Below are 26,066 nucleotides of genomic sequence, written 5' to 3'. Positions count from 1 at the left end.
ACTATTATGTGAAATGTGAGTACACGGGTTGTTTGGCCATGCGTAGCCAGATGACACCAGTGGTCGTCAACCTTCTCAGGATGATATCAGTGAAACATAGACCGCTAGACCAAAGGGATGTAGGCTGAAAGGGCCTTGCAAACGGGGAGCGAGAAAACGTGCCTATAGTTCATTTTCAATGAGACCTGCGTTTTTGCTCGAGGGGGAAGTCGCGGTGCGACAACGCAAGCGTATTTACGTGAGCGCGGTCCCGTGAATTTGTTGCGCGCGTGCTCGTTGCGTTCTGTTGCGTTGTTGCGCCCCTCTTGAGCAGACCTGGAGGAGACCTGTGTCGATCCAGACCTGGAGGAGACCTGTGTCTCGATCCAGACCTGGAGGAGACCTGTGTCGATCCAGACCTGGAGGAGACCTGTGTCTCGATCCAGACCTGGAGGAGACCTGTGTCGATCCAGACCTGGAGGAGACCTGTGTCGATCCAGACCTGGAGGAGACCTGTGTCGATCCAGACCTGGAGGAGACCTGTGTCGATCCAGACCTGGAGGAGACCTGTGTCGATCCAGACCTGGAGGAGACCTGTGTCGATCCAGACCTGGAGGAGACCTGTGTCGATCCAGACGTGGAGGAGACCTGTGTCTCGATCCAGACCTGGAGGAGACCTGTGTCGATCCAGACCTGGAGGAGACCTGTGTCGATCCAGACCTGGAGGAGACCTGTGTCGATCCAGACCTGGAGGAGACCTGTGTCTCGATCCAGACCTGGAGGAGACCTGTGTCGATCCAGACCTGGAGGAGACCTGTGTCTCGATCCAGACCTGGAGGAGACCTGTGTCGATCCAGACCTGGAGGAGACCTGTGTCGATCCAGACCTGGAGGAGACCTGTGTCGATCTCAGGCAACAACACCTGCGTTCCTCGCTTCACGTTTGCAAGGCCCTTTAGGCCCGGGGCTCCACTGAGTGCGTCGCGTTGCGTTTGGATGTCATCAAAAAACGACTTCAACCATTTCAAAAGCACCACAACAGCCCGGTGAAAAAGTGAAAACGAAATGAGAGGTGCCCAAAGTCATCTAATGGCTCTTTGCTAACCTCTTAAGCCCTATATTTAAAAACAAAAACAAAAAAAAGCCCAAGAATAGGGACGCCAGGGGGTTAAAGTGGTCAACGTAATCCCGCAAATGCAACGATAGGCCTACTGAAATATTACTCTGCCTACTGAAGAAATCCTTGGCTATAATAGGAGGACGTCACCACCACCACCACCCCGAGGAATGTGCAAGTGCTCTGGGAAGATGGCGGGGGGGGGGGGGGGGGGAGGCGGTGGTCTCCTCCTCTCCACCGTCTTATGTCGACGCCCATATGGAGCCAGTTATTATGAGCATGCTGCTGCAGCTGAGCAGGAAGGGCAAGGGAAGGCCTGCGGCCAGCTGGGAGCGCAGCAGGCTGGGGGGAGCGGAGCTGGGGCTGCACAGGTCGAACAGGCTCCCCTGGAAGCGGATCTTCCTGGAGTCCTCCCGCAGGGTCTCCCAGATGGGCCCCACTTCCTCCTGGCAGTCGGACAGCGCGGTGAGGGCGCACGTGTGGAACGCCTCCCAGTGGCTATATAATGGCAAAAAAGACACAAAAAAGGGTCAAGATGGGGCTCCGCAATTTAAGCGACTATTAAGCGGTTTCCCTTGGAAGTTATTCCTTGTTCTCTCTAAAACATGCTGACTATAGAGCGTCGCAGTCCCGCCCCCGTCATGACGACGCCAGGGCCCAGGAAATGATTCCCAATGCATTTTTCCCATAGACATTTCAAAAAGTATTTATTTAAAGACGGTTACGCCGCGGACAAAGCCAACTCGAGTCGTGACAAATCATGACAATAAACACAATATTTTGGACCAAACAAATAATTACAAAGAAGAAAAACAACAAAAAAAGTGTTGTAACCTGCCGTTTTTTTCTTCTTTCTAATTCTTTGTTCGGCCCAAAAAATGTGTTTGTTGTCATGATTTGTCACGACAAGAGTTGGCTTTGTACGACACTTAAAAGGTCTTTAAATAAATACTTTTTGAAATGTCTATGAGGAAAATGAACGGAGAATCATTTCCTGTGCCCTGGTAGGGGGCGGGACTGCGACGCTCTATACACGACACGGCAGCCAGCCATATAGACTAGAGGTTATGCGAATGACATCATCATACCCGGAAGTAATGCGGGGGGACCGAGAACGCCTACTGAGTGGCAAAAAACCCCGACTTTCTGGCCTTGACAGCCCATACATCCACACAGAAAAGTCTGATTGCTGACTGCGACTGACGTTAAACTCACTTTGCCACTCACTTTATACATGCGCATACCCTCTTTAGGTAAGAAATTGGGCCTCTTCTTTACTTCATAGGTCTTACAGTACGTATGAAGGCTGTGCAGCACAGTGGTTCTTACTTATCACACCTTTTCTTTAATTTTATTTCAACTCTGAGAGTGTTACAAATGGAAGCAAATGGACCCGTAAGGAGAGTCTTAGTTTTAGCCATCATAGCCGAGTTTTTCTTTCGTTTTCGTCAGTGAAAAAAGTTAGTAGTTGACGAAAATATTTTGTCATCGTTTTTAGTCCCCGAAATTAACACTGCTGTAGGAGTCGCTAGTGCAGTGACAGAGATCGCCCTAATGCAGTGACAGAGATCGCCCTAATGCAGTGACAGAGATCGCCCTAGTGCAGTGACAGAGATCGCCCTAATGCAGTGACAGAGATCGCCCTAATGCAGTGACAGAGATCGCCCTAATGCAGTGACAGAGATCGCCTTAGTGCAGTGACAGAGATCGCCCTAATGCAGTGACAGAGATCGCCCTAGATCGCCCTAATGCAGTGACAGAGATCGCCCTAGTGCAGTGACAGAGATCGCCCTAATGCAGTGACAGAGATCGCCCTAATGCAGTGACAGAGATCGCCCTAATGCAGTGACAGAGATCGCCCTAATGCAGTGACAGAGATCGCCCTAATGCAGTGACAGAGATCGCCCTCCCCACCCCCTCCCCAAATAATCGGTATCGAATCGTTTTGCTATGCAAATAATCGATCAATAATAAGTATCAATAATACTACATTTCTGTGCGTGGTATTTAGCAATTTATAGAAGAAAAAAGAAAAAGGGGATTAATTACTTAGTTTAAAATAATGTCAATATATTTTAAATAGTTACTGTATCGATTTCAAATCATTGAATCGCATCGCATCGCATCGCATCGCATCGCATCGTTGTTAAAATGTATCGTTACATCCCTACATGGGCAGGAACTTTACCCCTTGCTGTACCACACACTGTGTGCCGGTTCATTTTTCGACAGGGCAGAAAGAACACGAATGTTTTATCGCCCGCCCCGTGATTGTGGCCGGGTGCTAAAGACACTGCGGCATCGTCTATACAGTCACTGTACAGGGGGGATATATAGATGTGTTTCAACTTGGATGTTCCGTACTGCGGGTGTGGAGAGCTACGCACTAACAATGACACACACAAAAAAAAAACATCTCTCTCTTCTGAATTTCATTACTGCTGCAGCAAGGTCATAAATTATTTAGAAGTGTGTATGGCTCCAGTGTTTCAGCCCCAACATTCACTTGTGTTTTCCTCCCTGGGAGATGATAAGTATATACATCTGTTCTCTTTCTCTCTCCCGGACGGGGTTCTGTCAACGTAACGTGATGAATGTCTTTATGCCAACCTGCCATTTCAGTCAGTCACGCATTAATCTATACACTGTATATACCGCATGCACCACGACATCATATCACAAAGGGCTGAGACAGCGACTTGGTGTCCATCCACTGAAGACATGCACCACGACATCATATCACAAAGGGCTGAGACAGCGACTTGGTGTCCGTCCCCTGAAGACATGCACCACCACATCATATCACAAAGGGCTGAGACAGCGACTTGGTGTCCATCCACTGAAGACAGACGGAAGGATGTTATAATGTCAGTCTGTCTCTCACTTGCACTCAGTGGTGGAAAGTGACTGTACCTGAAGTACATTAGTACCGTACATACCTGTAAGTACAATTTTGAGGTGCTTTTTACTTCACTGTAGTATTTACAAAGTTCAATACTTTTACTTCCGCTCCACTACATCAGAGGCAAATATTGTACTTTTCAAACCCTTAGATCTCCATATATGGAGCTGACCTGTTCTGACATATTGATCCTACCCCACCCGTCCTTCCTCTTCATATGTCTCCCTTTTGACTGCTACCTGTCCATTTAAACTCTAGACGGGCCCGCCCCAAAGTTATTAGCGCAGCAGCCGTGCCCGAAAGCCGGCGAAAACTAGAGTTCTCAACAGGCCTGAAAATGAAGGCCCGGCCCTACCTGGTGGTTAGTGTTTTATTGTACCTGCACACGGCCGCCACTCCCTTCTACCTGGTTGTTAGTGTTTTATTGTACTGTACCTGCACACGGCCGCCACTCCCTTCTCACTGGTGACGTTCTCCTGGTAGTTGTCCATGCTGTCTCCCAGCTCCAGGACACAGTCAGAGAAGTCCTTGTAAATGCCCTCACACTTCACATTGGGAGAGTCTCCTGCCGCCACAGGGATGGCCAGGAACACTGAAGATGACACACACACACACACACACACACACAGGTGACACACCTTTTACCAGTCACTTTAACCCTTAGACCTGAGGACAATTCTAAAAAGATGGCATCTAAATCCTGACAGTTGTGTCAGTGGTGCTCAACCTTTTGCATGTCAAGGTCCCCAAATCTATGTATTTGGCCGCCGACCCCCCCATCTGGAATTGTTGTTCCAGGGACCTCCCAAAAGCAAAGATTCAAGTTAAAAACGTTCGCTCTGAAAGAATATATATTCAAAGATTTGCACATTTTCAAGATTTAAAAAAAAATACTCGGTGCCGCGCTATGAGCATGTAGATCTTCTATTTTTCAATAGATAAAGCATAACATAATGCTTTGTTAACCATGTACTGTAACCCATTAAGACTGAGGCGTCCGTAGCTGAGTGGTTAGTGGCCAGGTCAACAATGTGTGGATGTGTTTCCCTAAATTGCTCCCCGAGCGCCCCAGAATGCAAGGCTGCTCACGGCTCCTAGTTGTTATAGGAAGGGTAAAAATGCAGAGGACGAATTTCACCTATATGTGCATAATATATACTATACATAGTATATATATATAGGCCTATGTGACAAAATACACCCCAAAGGATTGTGGACTATATTCTATTCTATCTATTCTTCTAAGACCAGAGGACGATTCTAAACCGTACCAGTTTTCTGAAACATTGCTACATCAGTGGTTCTCAAACTTTTTCACGTCAAGGACCTGCTCCCACAGTTATATGTATTTGGCTGCCGATCGACCCCCATCTCAAGCCACAATATTTTGTTCCAGGGACCCCCAGAAGCATTGAGTTGAAAATGTTCGCTTTAAGATTTGCACACATTTTCAAAAAAATCACACCTGTCTGAACTGAGTGGTGCAACTCCCCTCTCTCTCTCTCTCTCTCTCTCTCTCTCTCATTAGCAGGCAACAGTGCAACACTATCTCTCTCTCTCTCTGTTTCTGGCACAACAGCGCCACTTTTGCCCCTACTGGTACTCTAAATGGACATAGTCACATATAGCCGGGTTAGGACATAGGTTGGGACATAGGGACAAAGCTGTTCCTTGGAGTGGTTGCACCACTCAAAAATAGCACAGCATATGAGCGTGCATCTCTGCTATTTTTGAATAATGTGGTTTTGGCTATGAAGCCACATTTTTAAATGACACGGATGCTTTCCCGGTCTAAACGGGGCAATGTACAGTACTTTGTTGTACAACATAGTGAAGATATAGCAGATGTATAAGCTCACGCATTGCATCACAACGTGTTGCAGATCTATCTTCAAAAATGTTGAGAAAAAAAACAGGAACGTTTTTTCGCAATGTCTTGAATTTAATCTATAATGATACTATATATATTTAGGCCATATACTGAAAACAGGGACACAATGTACCTGATGCCAAAAGAGTTGAAAGACTAATCAGACCCAGCGTGTCTCAGGAAGAAGCCCAAAAAATGAGGCCACCGCACTTTGTTGTCGTTCCTGGGGATAAAAGTATGTGCATGACAGCGTGGATCCAACCCCCATTCTGGTGTCTGTCTGTCAGACGTGTTCAGGAAGCCCCCCATTCTGGTGTCTGTCTGTCAGACGTGTTCAGGAAGCCTGGTGCAATTCTTTCAGATAGTCATATACCAAAGGGATTTGGTTCTTTCTCAGACTCACTTCTTCATCTCTTTTCTCCAAAAGCTGTGTAGTGGATTTCCGTGGCTATGGGTCTTGTAGTTTTCAGAGAAACAAATGCTTTCTAATAGTCATGCACCGAATATTCGGTTGCAGAAAATATTCGGCAGAAAATGGCTAAAAATGCATTTTCGGCCTATTCGGTTTCGGCCCGAATAGGCAGAAAATATATCACCGAATAGTGTATGCAATTAATGCATTCAAAAGAGCTGAATAAATGTTTTATGGACCCATAATGGTGATTATTATTTAAGTTAAGTTTTGCCATAACCATTTCTTTGGCATAAATCAGGTAGCTTTAAGGTACGGCCATGACAGCAATTGTAGGAAAAAAGATATATAATATTAATCATAATCGGATATTCGGTATTCGGTTTTCAGCCAAGAATTTCCCTTTCGGTGCATCCCTACTTTCTAAATAAGTTCTCAAAACGTTTTTGTGCCAACTTTAATAGTACCCCCAAACATGTATTTTCCTAGTGGGGACCCCCATCTTTTGTGTAAATAAAAAATAAAAAAATAAAATAATTCAAAAATACCAGATGTACAAGCACGCAGCGCGGCACGCAAACTTGTACATCTTCTATCTTTGAGAACCACTGTTTCTAAATCCAAAGAGTTTTCTGAAAAACTATATATTATATATATACAGTATAATAGCTAAAATGACCTAAGGCCTAAGGGTTAGAGGATCGCCCTTGTTGCCGAAAGGTTGCCGGTTCGATTCCCCGGACGGGCAGGAAAAATCTGGGTGGGGAAGTGATTGTCATCACTCTCCCAACACCGCTGAAGTGCCCTTGAGCAAGGCACTGACTGAACCCCCAACTGCTCCCCCTGGAGCTGCTTAGTGGCCAACAGTATAAGACTGTGGTTGTACTGGTCAGCTCCCAGGTTTTAATGTGTGTGCGTGTGCGTGTGCGTGTGTGTGTGTGTGTGTGTGTGTGTGTGTGTGTGTGTGTGTGTGTGTGTGTGTGTGTGTTTCTATGTGCAGGGCGTTGCTGAAAATGAGCACCTGTGCTCAGCTACTTCCCTGGGTAAATAAATAATTAAAAAAATGCTTTCCCGGGTTTCAATTAGGGGTGGGACGATATGGGTTCCTCACGATACGATATATATCGCGATATTAGGCCCTCGATAACGATAATATCACGATATTCGATATATTGCGATATTTGCGATATATCGATATATTGTATGAAATTTCATCAACGATATATCACGATATCTGCAACTACAAAATACTTGGAACTGAAAAAATGCAGCATTTTGTATTCCCACAAAGCTGTTTGGAGACTTTGGACAAATCACCATCCAGTAATTCAGTACTTCTGGTTGCTGTGGAATCTGAGTGGGATTTGCTTTATTTTAGCTGTCATTTCCTCCTTTTCTAAACATGTTGTTCATCACTTCATTATGAACAACATTTCAAATTTCTAAAATAAATAAATATATATTTTAATAATCAATATTGATTATTTATCGCGGGAGGACGTATCGATATATCAGCACACCCCTAGTTTCAATGGGTTTTTTAATACAGCATGGATTTATTTCTGCTGTTTGCAGAGGTTAAATCTACAGGCGCAGCTATAGCGCTGTGATCCAGATGGTCTCACCGTCGTGTACCGTGACATTGGGTTTTTTATTCATTATCAGTCATCCTCCCCGTCATCTTTCCAGTATACATAGACTTGTCCATGTCGTCTGGACAAAGTCATCAGACTAATGAGGTCCTTTGTCCACCAGTCGACTTTGAGGCTTTAATCAGGAGTTGTAGTAGCCATGGGGTTATCTAGGCGGTGGACATTGCTCTTGTCTTCATGTCTTTATGTATGTAAATTGTCTTGTTCTTTGTGTTATGTCAAATGTGTGTATATATGGGTGCGTTCGGAAATGCGCACCGGGAATGTGGTCAGTTTGTTGAGTGTGGTGGGCGGTGGTGACGTCACAGTGTGCCTTATTTTACGAACGACCACAGCTGTGACACATTCACACCGCCGACACCGGACAACCCCAGCTTCAGGGTATAGGGTCGCTCAGTGCGGGGCACTAGTCGGCACACCCGGTGCGAAGCGCACTGGATTTTCGAACGACAACGCACCGAGAGCACTGAATAAACGAACGACAAGAGAGCACTGGGTTCAGGGCGCATTTCCGAACGCACCCTATGTGTTCTGCATACTTGGCTGCTGGGTCGCAAGACAAATTTCAGTTTGAACTGACAATAAAGTACTATATCACTATCACTATATCTGTCCTAATCTTTGTCCTTCAGGGAGGGACTTAGGTATATACTTTCCATATACTGGTAGTTGGCTACCTATACTGTATAGCAGGGGTGCCCAAAAGGTAGATCGCGATCTACCAGTAGATCACAAAGGCTATGCAGGTAGATGACATGACATGCCCCTAAAGAGTATTTCATTTAAATATATTGAAGGAAAAAAAATGATTAAAAAAAAAAGAATTCTCCCCCTCTATTTCCCATTCCAAGTGCATTTGTCTTATACTGTACAGAATGTAACACGAACTCTACTATTCCGAAGCCCCCTCAGGTACATATTTAAACTATTTTCAGCAATGGTATAATAATTGATTTGGTGGGTAGATCTTGCCGAGCTGGTCATTTTGAAAGTAGCTCTCAAGTCAAAAAGTGTGGGCACCCCTGCTGTATAGGCTTACTTTTCCTGGCATCAAACATGTCTGTCCACCATGTGCCCTTCACCTGGCGTGCCATCCCATTCTCACTACAGGACGTACATCGTTATCCGGCGAGGTCCACCTGCCGTCAGATGGAGACATTTGTCATTTCCTAATTTGGCTCTTCTTGACCTGGACCTGAATCCATGGAGCAGTGAGTGCCCTGTAGGCCAGGTGTAGCTAATCAGTCCATGGAGCAGTGAGTGCCCTGTAGGCCAGGTGTAGCTAATCAGTCCATGGAGCAGTGAGTGCCCTGTAGGCCAGGTGTAGCTAATTAGTCCATGGAGCAGTGCCCTGTAGGCCAGGTGTAGCTAATCGGTGCTACTGAGGTGTAAAGCTACTGTACATCAGTAATGGCTGCGCCCAGGGAACCCCTCCTCTGTGGAATCGTATAGACAAATCCGCGTGCGCTGCTCGGGCGCAATCATTGCTGCGGTGTCAAATTAAGCGCAGCTTGACGCTGCAGCTATGACTGCATATACTTGATGAGTTTAGGAATATTTTCGCGCTAATTCGACTGAAAGTACCACATTTTGCACAGATGTAGCCCAGGGCATGCTCTAATGATTTAGCTATAGGGCGCCCAAATCCCACACTGGCAAATCCATATGGCCACCATTAACAACCTAAGGCGACATTTTCTAAATGTCATTATGCTTTAAGTATAGCATGTGACGTGTCAAACTAGGGTGTTTTCATGGTCCTGAATCCATTCCACGTGTTAGTTTTGCACAAAAAACACTCCTTGGGCTGAAAACGGCATCACAAATGTGCCCACATTTGATGAGGTCATCATTTGGGTAAGAGGTTAAGTAAAAGAGGTTAAGTAAAAAAAATGTGGGTACTTTTTCCACCAATGGTAATCATTTCCTATAGGCTACCTAAACTTAAACTTCCTCCTATAGGCTACCTACTGCTCTCTTCCAAGACAGAACCCTATACTTGGCCTGGGGGCGGGGCTGCATGGGGAGGTAGTAGGTACCATAGAGTAATAAAAGGATAAAGACCGAACGGGAGCGTTAGCCCCGCCCCCCCGGCTATTCATTTCAGTGGAAGTTGCTCAGTGGCGTTTTGAAGCACGGCCGGAAGTATAACTCAATGGCTCGCGCGAGCGGAAGTTTAGCGTTCCTGAGGTCCGGGGCTTACGCACGTGACGCCATGAACGTCCGTCCACCTCCATGAACGTGCTGCAATTCCACATTTCGCCAGTAGGTAGTGGCAGCTTCAACGTTGGATAGCCTTACTGGGGGCTTGGGAGGTACTGTGTGCACATAATGACGTTCACTCAGGCAGTACAACTCCTCTACCAGTAGGTGTCCTACCCGACACCAGGGTCTACATTTATCAATAGAAGATAGTAGGGAAACCAACCAAACCACCCACTGTAGTGTTGTCTATTCACATTTAAGTATTAAAACACACCGGAGACAGGCTGCCTTGTAGTCTTTACTGGTTCACTTCAAATGACTCACATTCCAGTCACCTTGCATGTAATCACCACCACTTAATCACATATGATATGACCCACCTGTCTCTAACATCCTGGTACCCTATGCAATACCAGTGGCACTGGACACTACACCCACAACCACAGCTCTTGTCTGCACCATGGTGTCAATCAGTGGTTCTGGTTCCCATACTTTTTCATGTCAAGGACCCTCAAATTGACACTAATTAGCCCGCGGACCACCATTTGAAAAAGATATGCCAGGGACCCCCATAAGAGAAGATTTCTTACAGCTCTAGCAGTGATTCTCAACCCGTGAAATTGACCCCCATGCAGTTTGACATGCATTAGCCCATTTAATGGCATTTCTATCTCTGGGACCCCAGTTTATATGGTAAAATCAATGTTAATTTAACTCTGATAGTGCACAAATGGAACCAAATGGACCCATTAGGGTCCATTTGGTTCCATTTGTACACTCTCAGAGTTACAGACCCATAAGGGTCCATTTGGTTCCAAACTATCATTTCGCTGGGGGACCCCCTGGAACTCCCTCAAGGACTCCTGGGGGTCCCCGGACCCCACTTTGGGGACCACATGGTGTAAATAACCAAAACAATGTTTTATTAATTCAAATTAGTTTGTAGCTTTAATGTGGCTCTGAAAAGGGGTTTCCTCCTTATCTTCATGGTCATTTGAGACAGTTTGTGACGTTTTGGATGAAGTATAGCCTATATATAGTTTTTGTAAATTATAGCGCATATACTCTTAACTTATCACTTGTAGATATTTGCATTTTTTTAGATAGATATTTTTAGATATTTACTATGGTGTGTATATATATATCCTATTTGATGGGATATGCTGTAGCTGTTTAGATTAATTAGGACGAAACAATTATGACTGAGTATGATTATTATTATTATTATTATGTTAAGCTGCAATTTTGAAGATTTATTTTGCACTTGCAGCCATCCAGGTATTGTATTCAAGGATCTGCTATTAAATATTGTATAGGCTATTAAACTTAGGCTATATTTTTGATGCGATTTAGTAAAGCTGCACCTATACTGTAGGCTATATACATTCTGGGGGATTCATTGAGAATATAATCTTTTAACAGAATGTCTGGCTATATATATATAGTCTTCATTTGAATATTGTGTTTTCCTATAAAGCTGTATGCATGCACACCATATCCTGCAAGTAGTAGGTGCTATTTTTAGACATAGGCTATCTAACACTAAGGGGTGTGTTGCTGCTGCTGGCGATGCCAATGCCTGACATAACATTAATATTATGTGCATTAAACAACATAGGCTAATCATAGTATAATATAGGTTACATGGAGATTGGTGGTATAATTATTGTATAGCCGGATCAAATGTAGCCTATAGCCTTATTATGTTTATTATGTATATCCTACAGAAAGAAAAAAATAAAGAAATATAGGTAGCCTGCTGCACGCGCGCGCACACACCCCGGGCATCATTCTACACTACACACATCTAGCCAAATAAATACAACAATGAACAATTACGACGTGAAGATGTCTTATATATATTCTTAATATCTTACCTATGGCAAACGCAAAAACTCTTTGTATTTTCGTCGACATAAATCCCATGTCCACAGCATTTCAATCCAAGCGCGGGGCAGCAGTATCACCACGAGCCATCTATATCTACGGATGGGATCTGACCAAGTAGTCCATGGATTTAAAGCGCTAGTAATAGTATAATATAGACTAATAATACGAATTAAGAAGAATAGTCTAAGTAAGTAGGCCTACTACTACTATAGCCTAATGGGAACGGGAAAACATTGACTGCAAGTCCGCAACGTCTTTAAAAAATGATCAACACTTAAATTTATATCAGTGAGTGCAGCGTCTATCGTGACTGTATAAGATAACGGTTTGCTTTTGGTACCTGCGGTCCTGCCCCCCTCCAGTCCCTCCCTCCTCATCCCCCCCCCCCCCCCTCCCCCTCCAGCCCCTCCTTCCAACCGGACGGTTGTCTCACCTCCCCTGCTGGCTGGCTGCTGATGCTGCGACGCATGCCATGAGCACGGCGCCATCCCATATTTATTGCTGGATAGATTCATTCATTACTGCATGGCCGGTTCCTCCCATACTTACATGCAGACGTTGAGATTCAGGAATGTGATGTATAACGTCCCCAGGACCCAAATAGCAGATATCTATATCATGGTCACAACAACGCCTTATATATTGTTTTGAGCGTGTGGATCGGCTATTTTCTCAACTTCTTTTTGTTTTCTAATTTATGGAATACATTTTTTTATTTGTTCTAATTTATTCACAACATTGAATTTGTTAAATTTGTTTAATTCATAAAATGTTGATTTTTTTTTGTATATAATAAAAGAAAAATCACACCCGTGTGAAGTGAGTGGTGCAACTCCATGTGGGGGTCCCCGGGGGGGGGGAGTTCTAGACCCACAGGAACGCACCCAGGGTGCCGGCCCGATTCCGGCGAGCCGCCCCGCATCCGAAACGGTTGAGAAATGACAGAACCGTGTGCATGGGGGTCCCTCTGTACTTTACTGGCAGTATGTCACTGTACTGTACTACTGGCACACCCGAAATCATCATATATAGGCCCACAGTTAATATGTGCGTCTGTGTTTGTGTGTGTGTTAGGTTTGGGCACAGTTCGTGAATAACAACCATGCTGTTTTCGTGCTCAGACGCACCCAGCCACCCACACACATAGCTCCATTATAGGACGGTATTATACTGATCTACTCCATGCTCGTTGGAGGATGACAAAATAATATCAGCCTACTTTCGTCATAATGAACTGAAAAAATGAGTTCCAATTAAGAAACTTTGAGACTTTAGACATTTTGTAACTGTCTCATGTAATGGCTTTTCATGCTAGGCTGGGCAGTGCTTCGACACCAAGACAGTTGTTAGGTCAAAATGTGCACGTCTAACATAGTGTATCTCTAGCTCCTAATGACCAGACAGCTGTCTGGTCATTAGCCGATCTACAAGCCCACAACGCGTTGTGGGCTTGTATATCGGCTAATGACCAGACAGCTGTCAAGATGGAACACATACTGTACATCAGGCTTTCCAAGGAAGGCACAACTAATTGGACATGTCTCCCTTTCTGCCGCCTTTTATTCCTTTTGGAATATATATATATATATATATTATTTTTTTAACCAAGATTATGACATGAAACCTGACAGTATAAATATGGCTATAATTAAGAATGTTGCACCATGTGTATACAGGCTTACAATTAAAACCTGAGGCCAATTCTACAAATGTTTTCTAAATCCCAACAGTTTTCAGAAAAAACGTATGTTGCTATAGCAGTATGTCTGAAGGACCCCCCAAATTATATGTATTTGGCCACTGACCACCCCCCCCCCCCCCCCCCCCCCCCCCCCATCTCAAAATATGTTGTTCCAGAGACCCCCAGAAGCAAAAGGTTTGAGTTAAAAATGTTCGCTTTCATATAGGCCTACTGTATGCAAATATTTTCACAATTTTGCAAGAATAGCAGATCCCCATATATCTGCTTATCAGGGGCGATAGCCCGTCCTATGTCCAGCTTTTGGTGTGTGTAACCCAAATTGTCCTAAACAAACATTAAATGCCAATGAATGGACAATTGAGTGTTCATGTAAACACAAACATTTGCGTAACACAAACATTGAAGACGAAGGTGAGGACGCAAATTCTGATTGGCCGGAATGAGCTGATGTATGGTGATGTACGATGATAAGTGCGCCCTCTTTTTTTAAATAACCAAATAAATCTAAAATGACACGGATGCTTTCCCGGTTTTAATGGGTTTTAAAAAGGCACCACCATGTGCCAGGGGAACAGAAGTATAGTTGGGTCAACATTAAGCATCCTGCAGAAACCTTTTTGTTGCGATGAGCTGCCGACATGACCCTGGAACTACCGGTAGGTCAAGACAGTAGGTCATGACCCTGGAACTACCGGTAGGTCAAGCTGGAAAATACTTTGAAATTAATGTTGGAAATGTATATAAGCATCAGTGCAAAGACAATTAGAGTTGTTCCCAAACCAATAACAGTAAAACAATCTGTTCAATACTGATTAAAATGCTGGTAGCGGCGAGTATGACTGTATGTCATTCCGATACCACGTAATGTATCACTTGATATTTCATTTACAGTCATAGGGGCCTTGCAAACGTGAAGCGAGGAACGTAGGCGTTGTTGCGAGTACGTGCACAACAAATTCACGGGACCGCGCTCACGTAAACACGCTTGCGTTGTCGCACCGCGACTTCTCCCGAGCAAAAACGCAGGTCTCATTGACAATGAACTATAGGCGTGTTTTATCGCTCCGTTTGCAAGGCCCTTTATGCTTCAGTTGATGTTGAACGACTGTTTTATACCCTCATTCACATTATAATGTTACTAACTTGTAGCTGCACATTAACAATTATCAATGGAATTCATTTTATAAAATTTTATTTATTCCTCGATCAGTGGTTCTCAAACCTTTTAATTTCTCCCATAACATTGAGTGAACAAATTCCATGTGTACACGCTCAAGAGTTAAGGCACATAGTACAGAACCAAATAATAATACAAAATTTTAAAAAAAACAAGGAAGAAGAAAACCAAAGAAAAGCTATGATTCAACATGATTGCATTCACAGCATTCCTATATGGGCGAACAAGGAGTCGCGGGGCTGGAACATGAGTTCCAGCTTTCTTTGGAAGGTCTTAATATTTCACATGTTTTTTTTCGCCCCACATGGTCCACGAAGGCAAATAAAGTAAATACAAGTCTTTTTGTAAAGTTTCGCACTTGGCACAAGCACTTTAAAAATAAAATGCATGAAAAGGCTAATCCTGTCAGTGAGTGTCCAGCTAGAATAGTGTCCGAACGTAGCCACGTTCTGACCATAACACCAGTGTCCTGAGACTCAATGGTTTTACAGACCAACAACTGTAGAGCGTGATGAAGAGGCCAGAGTATTGCCTCGAAATGAATACTGGACATTAAGCCTGAGCTGGAGAGGATTCCAGGCCTGGTAATGGGGGTCTGATTGCTTGTAGTGGATGAAGAAGTAAGACTTTACAAGTCTGACAGACAGTAGGATGATAGCTTTGGGCGGGGCTAATTTATTGATCCGTTGTTCCTCTGGTTCTTTTCCGCGGGGATTGTCTCGGGGATGCCTTGCCTGTAAAGACAGAAAGCCAATTTACATCGCGTTACTTTTGTGTGTGTGTGTGTGAGAGAGAAAAATGAAAGTCACAACTCACAAAAACAACAACTTTAGCGGACAAAGGACTCTGGAGAGAACACAGAATCTTTTAAGCAGCGAGAAATAGCCGAGAGGGAGGTTCATTCTAATGCATTCTACTGCAACTGGGAAAAGACAAACAAATATAGAGAAGAAACTATTCTCTCGGTAGGAGTATTAGGAAACTTTTTAAATAATGTTCAACTGACGCGTTTCGGCACGCAGGCCTCCGTCAGTGTTACGAACTGTGACGAACGCCTGCGCGCCGAAACATAAACATTACCAGTAAGACGCCTGAGGGCGAGAAGCCCTAAAGGGCGAGGTCGCGTGCACGCATCGGCCTGGGTGACAGCAGACTGCTGGGCGAGCGCTGGCGCTTTGGCATGGGGGGGTAAGATCAACATATGTGAATGGGTGACAGCAGACTGCTGGGCGAGCGCTGGCGCTTTGGCATGGGGGGGTAAGATCTTAATTTTCAGGCCTCTTAAGTTTTCGCCGGCTGCCCGGGCACGGCTGCACTAATAACTGGATGGATGGAGAAGGATCGACATATGGAAATGTCAGAACAGGTCAGCTCCATATATGGAGATCTAAGGGTTTGAGGTCAGATGTAGAGTTGCTGGCCAATATTGATGACATCTGGGATCTCCATCCCTGATGATGTCACGTGCTCTCTCACCTGGGGTGTGAGTCTCATCAAATAATGCTAAATAAATAATGGACCTTTATATCAAAAGGGTTGAAAACAACTGCTCTATACAGTACGCATTATCCGAATTTGCACCCGCAGTGTACTGGACCAGGGGTTCTCAACCTTTTTGGCCGGGGACCCCCGGAAATGCTTTGGCAACGTCTCGGGACCCCCGCCCCGCCCCCTCCCGACCCCCAATATAAATTGACTGCTACAATAACCTTAAACCATTTTGGGCGGGAACCCCTTTTGGTGTTTTAAGCATTGTTATAATTTAGCTATTGAAAAATAGCAGATCTACAAGCTCATAGCGCGCCACCGAGTGGCGCGCTAAGAGCTTGTAGGTCTGCTATTTTTGAAAAATCGTGAAAATAAAATTTTAAAAAACAACATTTTTTTTTTTTTGAAAATAATTTGGGGACCCCCTAAAATAATTTGGCGACCCCCGAGGGGTCGCGACCCACGGGTTGAGAACCCCTGTACTGGAGAACTGTTTGAGAAAGGAAACGTACTCTGAGTCATGACGTTGAGGGTCTCCTGGGGGATCCAGCTGATATCCACATCGCTCATACCACCACCGGTGCCCTTCTCAATCGCCACGGCCACTCTCTTTCTCTGGAAACATTAGAAAAACTGTCAAAGTCAGCAATAATAGTCTGCAGAAATGGGCCAACAAATCGGCAAAAAATTGCATTTTTTTAAAGCACACAACCTGACTGTGTTGTGGGCTTATAGGTGTGTCTATTTTCCACTATTTGATATACAGTGAAGTCTAGACTAGAGCCCTTAACCCATTTAGACCTGAGGACGATTCTACAAATGCCTTCTAGATTCGGAGAGTTTTATGAAAAACCTGTTTGTCGTTCTCAAACATTTTCATGTCAAGGACCCCCAAAAATATATGTAATTGGCTGCCGACCCCCATCTGAAAATATGTCGTTCCAGGGACCAGCCCCAAGAAGCAAATGAGTTAAAAATGTTCGCTCTGAAAGAATATATATAAAGATTTGCGCCACATTTTCACGATTTTTGAGCTTGTAGATCTGCTATTTTTCAACAGCTAAAGCATAACATAATGCTTAAAACACCACAAGGGGTTCCCGCCCGGAATGGGTTAAGTGGTTAGGATTATCATCAACTTGATTAAATGGCCTCTCGGTGTGTGGTTCTTCGACAGTCCCCTCCATCACCCCCACCCCGTTTCGCTGCAGAATGTATTAATCACAATTGATTTTTTTTGTATCTCACCCACCTAAGACCCGCACCCGTCCCACTCCCAACTATGCATAGTCTAATAATGTCATGCCATCATGGGGGCACAATGTGTAGAGATATTGGGCTCCATTTCGTCACCGCTAAACCCCTTATCCCTAAACTTCTTTGCCTTTTTATACTATTCTGCAAAACATTTTTGAATAGTTAAAATGGCCAGTCTACAAGCTCACAATGTGTCAATGTAGATTGGCTAGTTAAACTATTCAAAAATGTTTTTCAAAATAGTAAAATAAGGCAAAGAAGGTTTAGCGGTGACGAAAATGGAGCCCATAATGTCAAACATGAGAAGATATGAATCAAAGACAACACATACCGTCCTGGTTTCCATAACCTGGTACACGGCAAAGAGCCCCAGGGCCACCAGTCCAGTCAGGAAGATGTACATGAACATTCTGTAGGCGTTACAACAAAATGGAGTCATTTGACTGTGGAAGGCAAGGGTGGCAAATTCAATGACAGACGTTTGCTTCTATAAATGTGATGTCTGCTCCCTAATATAGTATAAAAATCATTATTCTTTCCGCTGCTCTAAATAGTGGAATGAAATTCCAGAACGTGATTTGAATAACCAGTTTCAACCTGGCATCCCTATTTTTTTTGCTTCATTCTAGAATTCGTCAAAAGTATCAGAAAAACAATATTGAATATTGAACCCTACTCTTCCATGACCTTTGCACTAGCACCTCCTTCGGTGACTATTAAATATTACACCCCCATTCTTCTGCCACTGATCATCATAATTTAAAATGTTCCATCCATCTTTCCATTGTCGACCCACTAGTGAGAGAGTGAGGACTCTACAGTAAATGGTTGGCAGTGGCACACACACAAAGTGGTACAGTAAATGTAGCATTTATACAGGACTGTTATCCAAAGCACTTTAAGCCATTTTGACCTGAGATCAGATTCTATAAATGTCTTCTACATCCTGACAGTTTTCTGAAAAAGCTATGTTTCTATGTCAGTCGTTCTTCGATTTTTCAAAAATAGCAGACCTACAAGCTATTGTAGATCTGCTATTTTTCAATAGCTAAAGCATAACATAATGCTAACACCAAAAGGGGTTCCCGCCCCAAAATGGGTTAAAAGGTGCATTACATTCAGTGGTGGAGGAAGCCGTGCAAGGCACCAACCTGCTCCTCGGGAGTATTTGGGGTCAGTGACTTGCTCAAGTACACTAGCTGAAGTTCCCTAGCACAAACACTGTAGTACCCTAGCACAGACAGCACAGACTCTAGCGAAAGGGTTCCCAAACCTTTCAAACAGTGACCCCACAAAATCACATTTGAACTGGGGACTTGGAATTGTAAAAGTTGAGGCAATACATTTAGTTTGACTATTGTGGAATATTGTGAAAATGACAGATCTAAATGCTCGACCATTTTTGCTTAGGAAATATTTGACAATTTGGCCAATGTTTGAGATTGTTTTTACATCATAGTTTGTAGATTACTTTTGTTGCAGTGATGGGTTTCTTTTTTTAATTATATTTTTCATTTTAGAGATACACTTAATGTTGGTTTAGACCCCCAGTTTCTCTCTAGGGGCCGCTATCAGGGCTTTTAGAGTTAGTCTTGCTTCCCTGAACAGCCAAACATGATGTGAGACTCGTGACCAGCTGAGTGGCCTATGATGGCCTATACTCTTCATATGACCACCATGCTCTGACTATAGGTGCGCTACCCGTTCAAAACAATAAAAGGTAGTGGGTCACACACACCAAGACTGCAGTTCAAATAGTTTATTTCATCGGCTAATCCAGCCTTCATAAATGGTAAATGGTGCATTTATATAGCGCCTTTATCCAAGGCACTTTACAGAGATTGTGCATTACATTCACCCATTCACACACACATACATACACCGATGGCAGCGGAAACCATGCAAGGCACCAACTAGCACATCGGGAGCAATTAGGGGTTCAGTGTCTTGCTCAAGGACACTTCGACAGTAACTCTGCGGGAGCCCGGGTTCGAACTGGCAACCTTACGGTTACCATCCAGGCACTCTACCCCTGAGCCACCGCCGCCCCTCAGTGTGCCACACTGATGAAGGCTGGATAGCCGAAACGTTTGTCCGTATTTGTTCAAATATGAAATAAACTATTTGAACTGCAGTCTTGGTGTGTGCGACCCACTACCTATGATGGCCTATAACATGAATTTGAATGCAAAAATAAAGTCTTACGTTTCTCCGTCCAGTCCATCTTCTAGTTCAACGATGGTGACAGTCTGGTTGTAAATGGCCGTCTGGAATGTGTTGCCCTGCATGGGGAACAACCACTTGGTTAGAAAATGCCTTAAGTTCAAATCACACATTTCTCCACAGTGTGAGTGTAGTACATGTAGATTTGACTGAAAAATAATCACACTGTGGTAGGTGGTCAAATATTATTAACCCATTTTGGGCGGGAACCCCTTTTGGTGTTTTAACTTAGCATTATGCTATACTTTAGCTATTGAAAAATAGCAGATCTACAAGCTCATAGCGCGCCACCGAGTGGCGCGCTATGAGCTTGTAGGTCTGCTATTTTTGAAAAATCATAAAAATCTTTGAATATATTCTTTCAGAGCGAACGTTTTTTTATTTCGACGTCAGGCCTAAATGGGTTAACCACGTCCAGTGTTTGTTACCACAGAATTTTTTTATTATAGACCATTAGTTCTCAACCATTTCAGGCCCGACACCCCAAAATAATCATATTTGAACTGGGGACCCCACCCTGACAAGCATTTGGAATAGTTGAGACATTACATTATGATTGACTCATTTCCACAGATACATTTTGTGAAAATAGCAGGCTACAAGCTCACAAGGCCTTGCAACACGAGCTTGTAGATCGGCTATTTCCAAAATGTTTGCCTTGGGTTGTCACAGACTCACAGGTTGAGAACCACTGTTTATTAGACCATCGTGGACACTGGTCTTACCTCGCCGTCGATGTAGTTGAGGAGGATGACCAGGCCAAAGGGACGGCCAGCCATTTGCAGAGCTGGGATGAAGGAGTACTCGAAGGAGGCCTGTTTCTGGGGCGGCACCAGGGTGTTGAGAGGCAACGCTGTGAACTGCACAACACATAAAATAAGTCAGGGGTCTTCAACGTTTTTACATTTTCAGGCCAAGAATAACCCCTTAGCTGAGAGATGAAGCCCCCACTACATATTGTATAAAACTGTGTTGCACATTAAAATGGACAATGCACTTATTTTAAATTAATCAAAGTGATTTATTTTACTCGGGTGAAAGTATAAGCCCCAAATGAAATTGAAATAAACATGGTATTTAATTTGGGGTAGCTAAATGAAAATGATCTTCTTTCAGGAGTGTATGACGGTTATGCTTATGGCGCCTAAACAGAATAGATTATTTTTGTCCATGTTGTCAGTATAACAGCATGATCAATTACACTGTTATACACAACAAAAAATGTGCAATCAATCTCCACGGGACGCGTAAATAGTTTGGCAGGAGTGTTCTCTCTCTCTCTGAGCCCACTTACGTTCTGGATGTAGAACTGGAAGTCTTGCGGGTAGCGGAACGAGGCCTCCAGGGACTGCACAGCGAAGTCCTGGCTTCCCTTGTTGGTGAAACCCACCATGAACTTCACTATTTCATTGGCAGTAAACTCTGAAATGAAAGACGAAGACATAACTCATGTTTCTGGTTGTAGTATCAGCCCAATTCTGGACACACAGTCAGCAAGGTGTTGTGTGTCATTTGAAAACAACAACATTATGATACCAAAAGAGGCAGCAAGTATTTCATTTTTACTGTGTGTGACTAGCAGTAGTGGCCCAGAGCCTCTGCATGATGTCTCCCCTGGCTAAGGGGAATTGTTCCTTTAGGATCAAAAACTTGCTATGACTGTATTAATAAACACGGTACAAGGCAGTGGTGAGTGATTCTAAAAGAGGAGGTCGTCGACTAACCTTCGCCAGTCACAAAGAGGATGGTGGTGTCAGCTTCAGGGTGTGAGGTCACGTCCACCGAGAGGGCATCTTCGTCCGTATCGCCGTCCGTGTCCTGAGCAGCATGGATGACCGAACGCATCACGGCATTGTTAACAACCCGAATATGCATATGGGAACAAGTCAACAACTCACTGGGGCAGCAGCTGTCGCAATTATGGAATTTCAGTCACTTGACGAATACTTTTCACACAAACAATTGCGATTAAACGATTTCGTTGTGTTGTTGTTGTTGTTGAACACTAGAACATAATTCAGATTATGAATACAAATTCCATTTCCGTCTGGCTTTTAGGCTTTGAAGTTGCACAGGGCAGATCTATGACAAATCACCTTCCTAAATACACAACGAAATGACTGACATATTTAATAGCTTTATACTTTTAAAGAAAACACTAATAGTGGAAAATGGAAATAGCCCGATCTACAAGGTTGTGCGCTTGTAGATGTGGCATTTCCACGACCAATTATGTATTAAAATATTTGCACATCTTTCCACGTGGAAAGGATTGACAATAATACAATATATATAATTGCAGTTATGTCATAAATAACTCTGCTCACCGAGCCTGGTGGCACCTGATCTTCTTCAACGAGGACCTCCTCCTCTTCGTCTTCATCTTCTTCGACCTCCTCATCAACGGCAGCGTCTGGAGCCATGTCCTCCTCCTCTGCGGACTCGGAGTCGGCAGAAACCTGGCCTGCAGGGTCAGTGAGAACGGGTAGATCAGTTGAAACCTTTCTCAAAATGTTTCCATGAAGGATTGCATTATGGAGAGAGAATAAAATTCATTCGGTTCTCAAACATTTTCACGTCAAGGATCCCCCAAAAATATATGTAATTGGCCGCCGACCCCCATCTGAAAACATGTAGTTCCAGGGACCCCCCACCCAGAAGCAAAGATTTGAGTTAAAAACATTTGCTCTGAAAGAATATATATATTCAAAGATTTGCGCCACATTTTCACGATTTTTCAAAAATAGCAGACCTACAAGCTCGTAGCGCGCACTCGGTGCCGCGCTATGAGCTTGTAGATCTGCTATTTTTCAATAGCTAAAGTATAACATAATGCTTAAAACACCAAAAGGGGTTCCCGTCCTGAATGGGTTTGAAGGATTATATAGGAAGAGAGAGAATATAAACCTCAAGCACAAAATAATTCTACAGGACATTAAACTGTCCCAGAGACCACAAGATTGAGTGACATTATGGGTTTATCACAATGGTGAAGTCTCGTAGTCCATGAGAAGTGAACTGGAAGACTATAAGATCATTTATTAGAAACTAAATTCCATTAATGTTTAAAACAGGGTGTTGCAGCAATGCAGCCTCGACTTGTCCTGACTTGCAGTCTAAACAAGTAACTTTTATTCGAAACCAAGACCTGCAACTTGCCTTATTTTAGTGCCAGCTTACAGCAGCATGGCTTATTGGTGATACTAACCATAAATAATCATAAAATGAGGCTTGATTAATTTCTGTTGAAGTCACACATTATTACGTTACAACATGCATGGCCACAGTGGCCAGATGTTTTGGTGTTTGGAGGTGTCTATAGTTACACTGATCGACTTAAGGAAAGTGTGGCTTTGTTTTTGAAGAAATAGCCTTTACTCTAAAAGAGTAATCTTCACCTTCTTCTCTAGATCTTATGCCAGATAAAGTAGCATAGGCCTATAAGAGTTCAAATGTGTTTACATTGGCTGCATAGGCCTACTGTATAATAATAATAATAATCAACGTTATTTAAATAGCACCTTTTTGAACAGTGTTCCAACGTGCTTAACAACATAATGCGTTTGTAAATATGTCGTTAGATTGGGCACACTATTTAGTCAAAGAATCAACAATGGAAATAATTGTCAATTTGTCATTATCATTTTAGTTTTCAGTCAGGCCAGATATTTTTATTTTATTTTAACTATAACATTCTTTATTTAATGTTCAATGGGTTGAGAGTGAATGGCCCAATCTTTAGCTAAGTAAAGAAAGATAGAGCTGGGCTTCTATGACCCTCTCTCTATGGTGACGTGTCCCAGACGCGGAGACCCGTTAACTTGCGTGTATACAGTAGTTTGCATCCTATGTTGGACTCAATGACAATTATTATTACTCCAGCGATCACCTGGAACTCTTTATTGTCCTACTGCTCATTTCTTTCAATTCAATTTCATTACATTTGTACATTCGTGGAATGGAATCATAGTACTGACTACATACGCGAACAAACATGGGTCAACGTTTTGGGGAGGCATTTTGTACGACACGTTCAAAGACGCGCATTCATAGTTTTCAAACGTTTCTGCGTAAAAAGTAATAAACTTCATCGATCGATTAATAAAACAACGCTATAGTTTATTAAGTAAATCAACGATCCAGGCGTTGATTTACTTAATAAACCATAGGGTTGTTTGATTAATGCCACGTCAATGTTAACGTGCTCTGAAATTCCAGGCAAAAAAAAAGTTGAAACGTATTTATACACAGTCTAAAAAGGTTGTTGTACAAACAGTTGTAATATAATAAATGACTTACCGATGGATATTAATCCACATGGAAAGGCCAGGAGGAAGACCAGGAGTAGTTTTGAGCCAAACGTGAACATTTTTGCAGCTTCTTCAAGGCTGAGGTTTGTAACACATCAGCAGTCGGGGAAGAAAAGGTAGTTTTACAGAGAAAGGGGTGGGATGATGAGGGAACTATAGACACGCCTATTAGTGGTGGAAAGTAATTTACTCAAGTACATGTACTCAAGTACACACTGCACAGTCACGTTTGAGGTACTTTTTTAATACATTACTAAATGTACTAAATGTACTTTTTTAGTACATTAGATAGAACTTTATGTAGACTTAGATAGCATTTTATACAGACTTATACAGACTTGCATTTTATGTAGTCATAGCACTTTATAGTATATATATGTATAGTATAGTGTATAGTTTCATTATATAGATATTCCACTGTTACGCTCTTAGCTTACGCATGTTTCATGATAACTACTTTTTATGTATGTGATGTATTGCCATGCTTTTTGTTTTTGCTTATTGTAAATCGCTCTGGATTAAGAGCGTCTGCTAAATGCCTAAATTGTAAATTGTACTTTAGTAGCCTACTTTTTAATACTTAAGTATTTTTCAATACTTTCACTTCTGCTCCCATGCCTCATCTCAGAGGCTTCTGGTTTACTCCACTATTTGAAAACGTTTGGCTTAGGCTACTATTCTTTTCTTATTGATATTGAGTATTATTACAAATTTACACTTTCATCATAGGCTATTTGTCGCGTTGTGACTGAGCTTGGAGTTCTAGCTGCTTTTCTCAAAAATAAAATATTCACTTTGAAAACTTATACAAATGTGACATTCTGCATGAATACTTTTTACTTTTGGTAAATATTTTATATTTTGATGCCAAAACCTTTGTAACACATTTGAGTAGGAGTACTTGTCACCACCACTGGTAAGCGCAGTACAGTAGTGGGGAATGGTTCTTTCTACACGAGGATTGGCACTAGATGGCCACTGTAGGAAGTTCTACTGACGTGACGTCAATAGAGCCACGCCCCCTGCCTGGGTCACAAATGTTCTCATTTAATTAAATATGATGAAAGCCCTTCATTTATTGGTACTTAAAATTATTATATTTATTGGACTGTGGGAGTAGGCCTAGTCCATTTTTGGTTTAGACATCAGTAGTTATCAGGAAAGGGGAGAGGAATAGAGATATTTGGTGTATAATAGCCTGTCTTGAATTGATTGATTGATTGATTGATATTGATTGAAATTGTTTACTTCACAGTATGCAGAATGGATACATTTCAAACGAAAGCACAAGTCAATACAAAATACTGCTACTTTGAGGACCACCATGAAAAGCACAAGATTTGTTTACACCAGGGTCCACCATTTTCAATTAATCAGAAACAAAATGTCAAACAATATTATATTTGTATTCACTATATTCTAATATGATATTAATATTATTGATTTATGTTGTTGTTATTATTAATTTTATTAGTGTTATTATACTATTATTATGTGGCATATGTTATTACTAATTTACTGCTCACTCTCAGCCAGGAGGGGGAAGAGGCACACCACCTAGTGGACACACTACAGCATGACAGCAAAGCTAGCAACAATCAGTACAACTGACACTTGTCTGTCTAAATATCTACCGGTACATTCAAGTACATTATGTAGCCCCTACAATGAGAATGTTTTATATTGTCAGGTCTGTGACACTCAGGTGCTGATGTTTACCTGTCCTGAATTGTTTGGGGTGTGGCCTCCCCAGTAACATGATGTAGGCATTTAAACTGGATAATGTGAGTAGCTTATAGATTATGTTTGTGCAAAGCTGAACAAAGAAATGGGTTCACATATTTTCTGTATTGTATGTGATATTGTGTCTTAACCTGTATGAG

General features: G+C 42.9%; 2 protein-coding genes and 1 long non-coding RNA gene across 3 annotated transcripts; 1 reads left to right on the top strand and 2 right to left on the bottom strand.

Annotated features, from left to right (window-relative positions):
* Positions 1-1,337: 1,337 nt before the first annotated feature.
* LOC306929252 (neuritin-like) lies at positions 1,338-12,114 on the bottom strand (the record flags this gene model as incomplete). Its single annotated transcript, XM_079509694.1, has 3 exons — positions 12,014-12,114; positions 4,433-4,589; positions 1,338-1,593 (listed from the first exon to the last, which is right to left on the bottom strand). Exons 1-3 carry the CDS (start codon positions 12,060-12,062, stop codon positions 1,338-1,340), a joined length of 462 nt encoding a protein of 153 aa, XP_079365820.1. The 5' UTR covers positions 12,063-12,114.
* A 2,227-nt stretch (positions 12,115-14,341) lies between these two features.
* LOC306930351 lies at positions 14,342-15,639 on the top strand. Its single transcript, XR_013790880.1, has 2 exons — positions 14,342-14,384; positions 14,427-15,639. It is a non-coding gene; the product is annotated as an uncharacterized lncRNA (long non-coding RNA).
* Positions 14,904-24,311, bottom strand: LOC306930345 (translocon-associated protein subunit alpha-like). The gene is made up of 9 exons (XM_079511270.1): positions 24,173-24,311; positions 22,201-22,337; positions 21,598-21,691; positions 21,168-21,295; positions 20,599-20,733; positions 19,856-19,932; positions 17,982-18,060; positions 16,906-17,008; positions 14,904-15,639 (listed from the first exon to the last, which is right to left on the bottom strand). Exons 1-9 carry the CDS (start codon positions 24,240-24,242, stop codon positions 15,581-15,583), a joined length of 882 nt encoding a protein of 293 aa, XP_079367396.1. The 5' UTR covers positions 24,243-24,311; the 3' UTR covers positions 14,904-15,580.
* Positions 24,312-26,066: the final 1,755 nt, after the last annotated feature.

The sequence above is a fragment of the Electrona antarctica genome, assembly GCF_951216825.1.
Source record: "Electrona antarctica genome assembly, chromosome: 9".
In the NCBI taxonomy this organism is placed as follows: Eukaryota; Metazoa; Chordata; class Actinopteri; order Myctophiformes; family Myctophidae; genus Electrona; species Electrona antarctica.
Note: the sequence above shows the minus strand (reverse complement) of the source record. Positions and strands in the feature narration are given on the sequence as shown.

What these genes read in the sequence shown, in the direction of transcription:
- LOC306930345 (XM_079511270.1), bottom strand. Translation starts at nt 24,242, where the DNA reads ATGTTCACGTTTGGCTCAAAACTACTCCTGGTCTTCCTCCTGGCCTTT. An exon ending in ATGTGGATTAATATCCATCG is followed by an intron (nt 22,338 to 24,172) that starts GTAAGTCATTTA and finishes CTGACCCTGCAG; the next exon opens with GCCAGGTTTCTGCCGACTCC. An exon ending in ATCAGGTGCCACCAGGCTCG is followed by an intron (nt 21,692 to 22,200) that starts GTGAGCAGAGTT and finishes CATGCTGCTCAG; the next exon opens with GACACGGACGGCGATACGGA.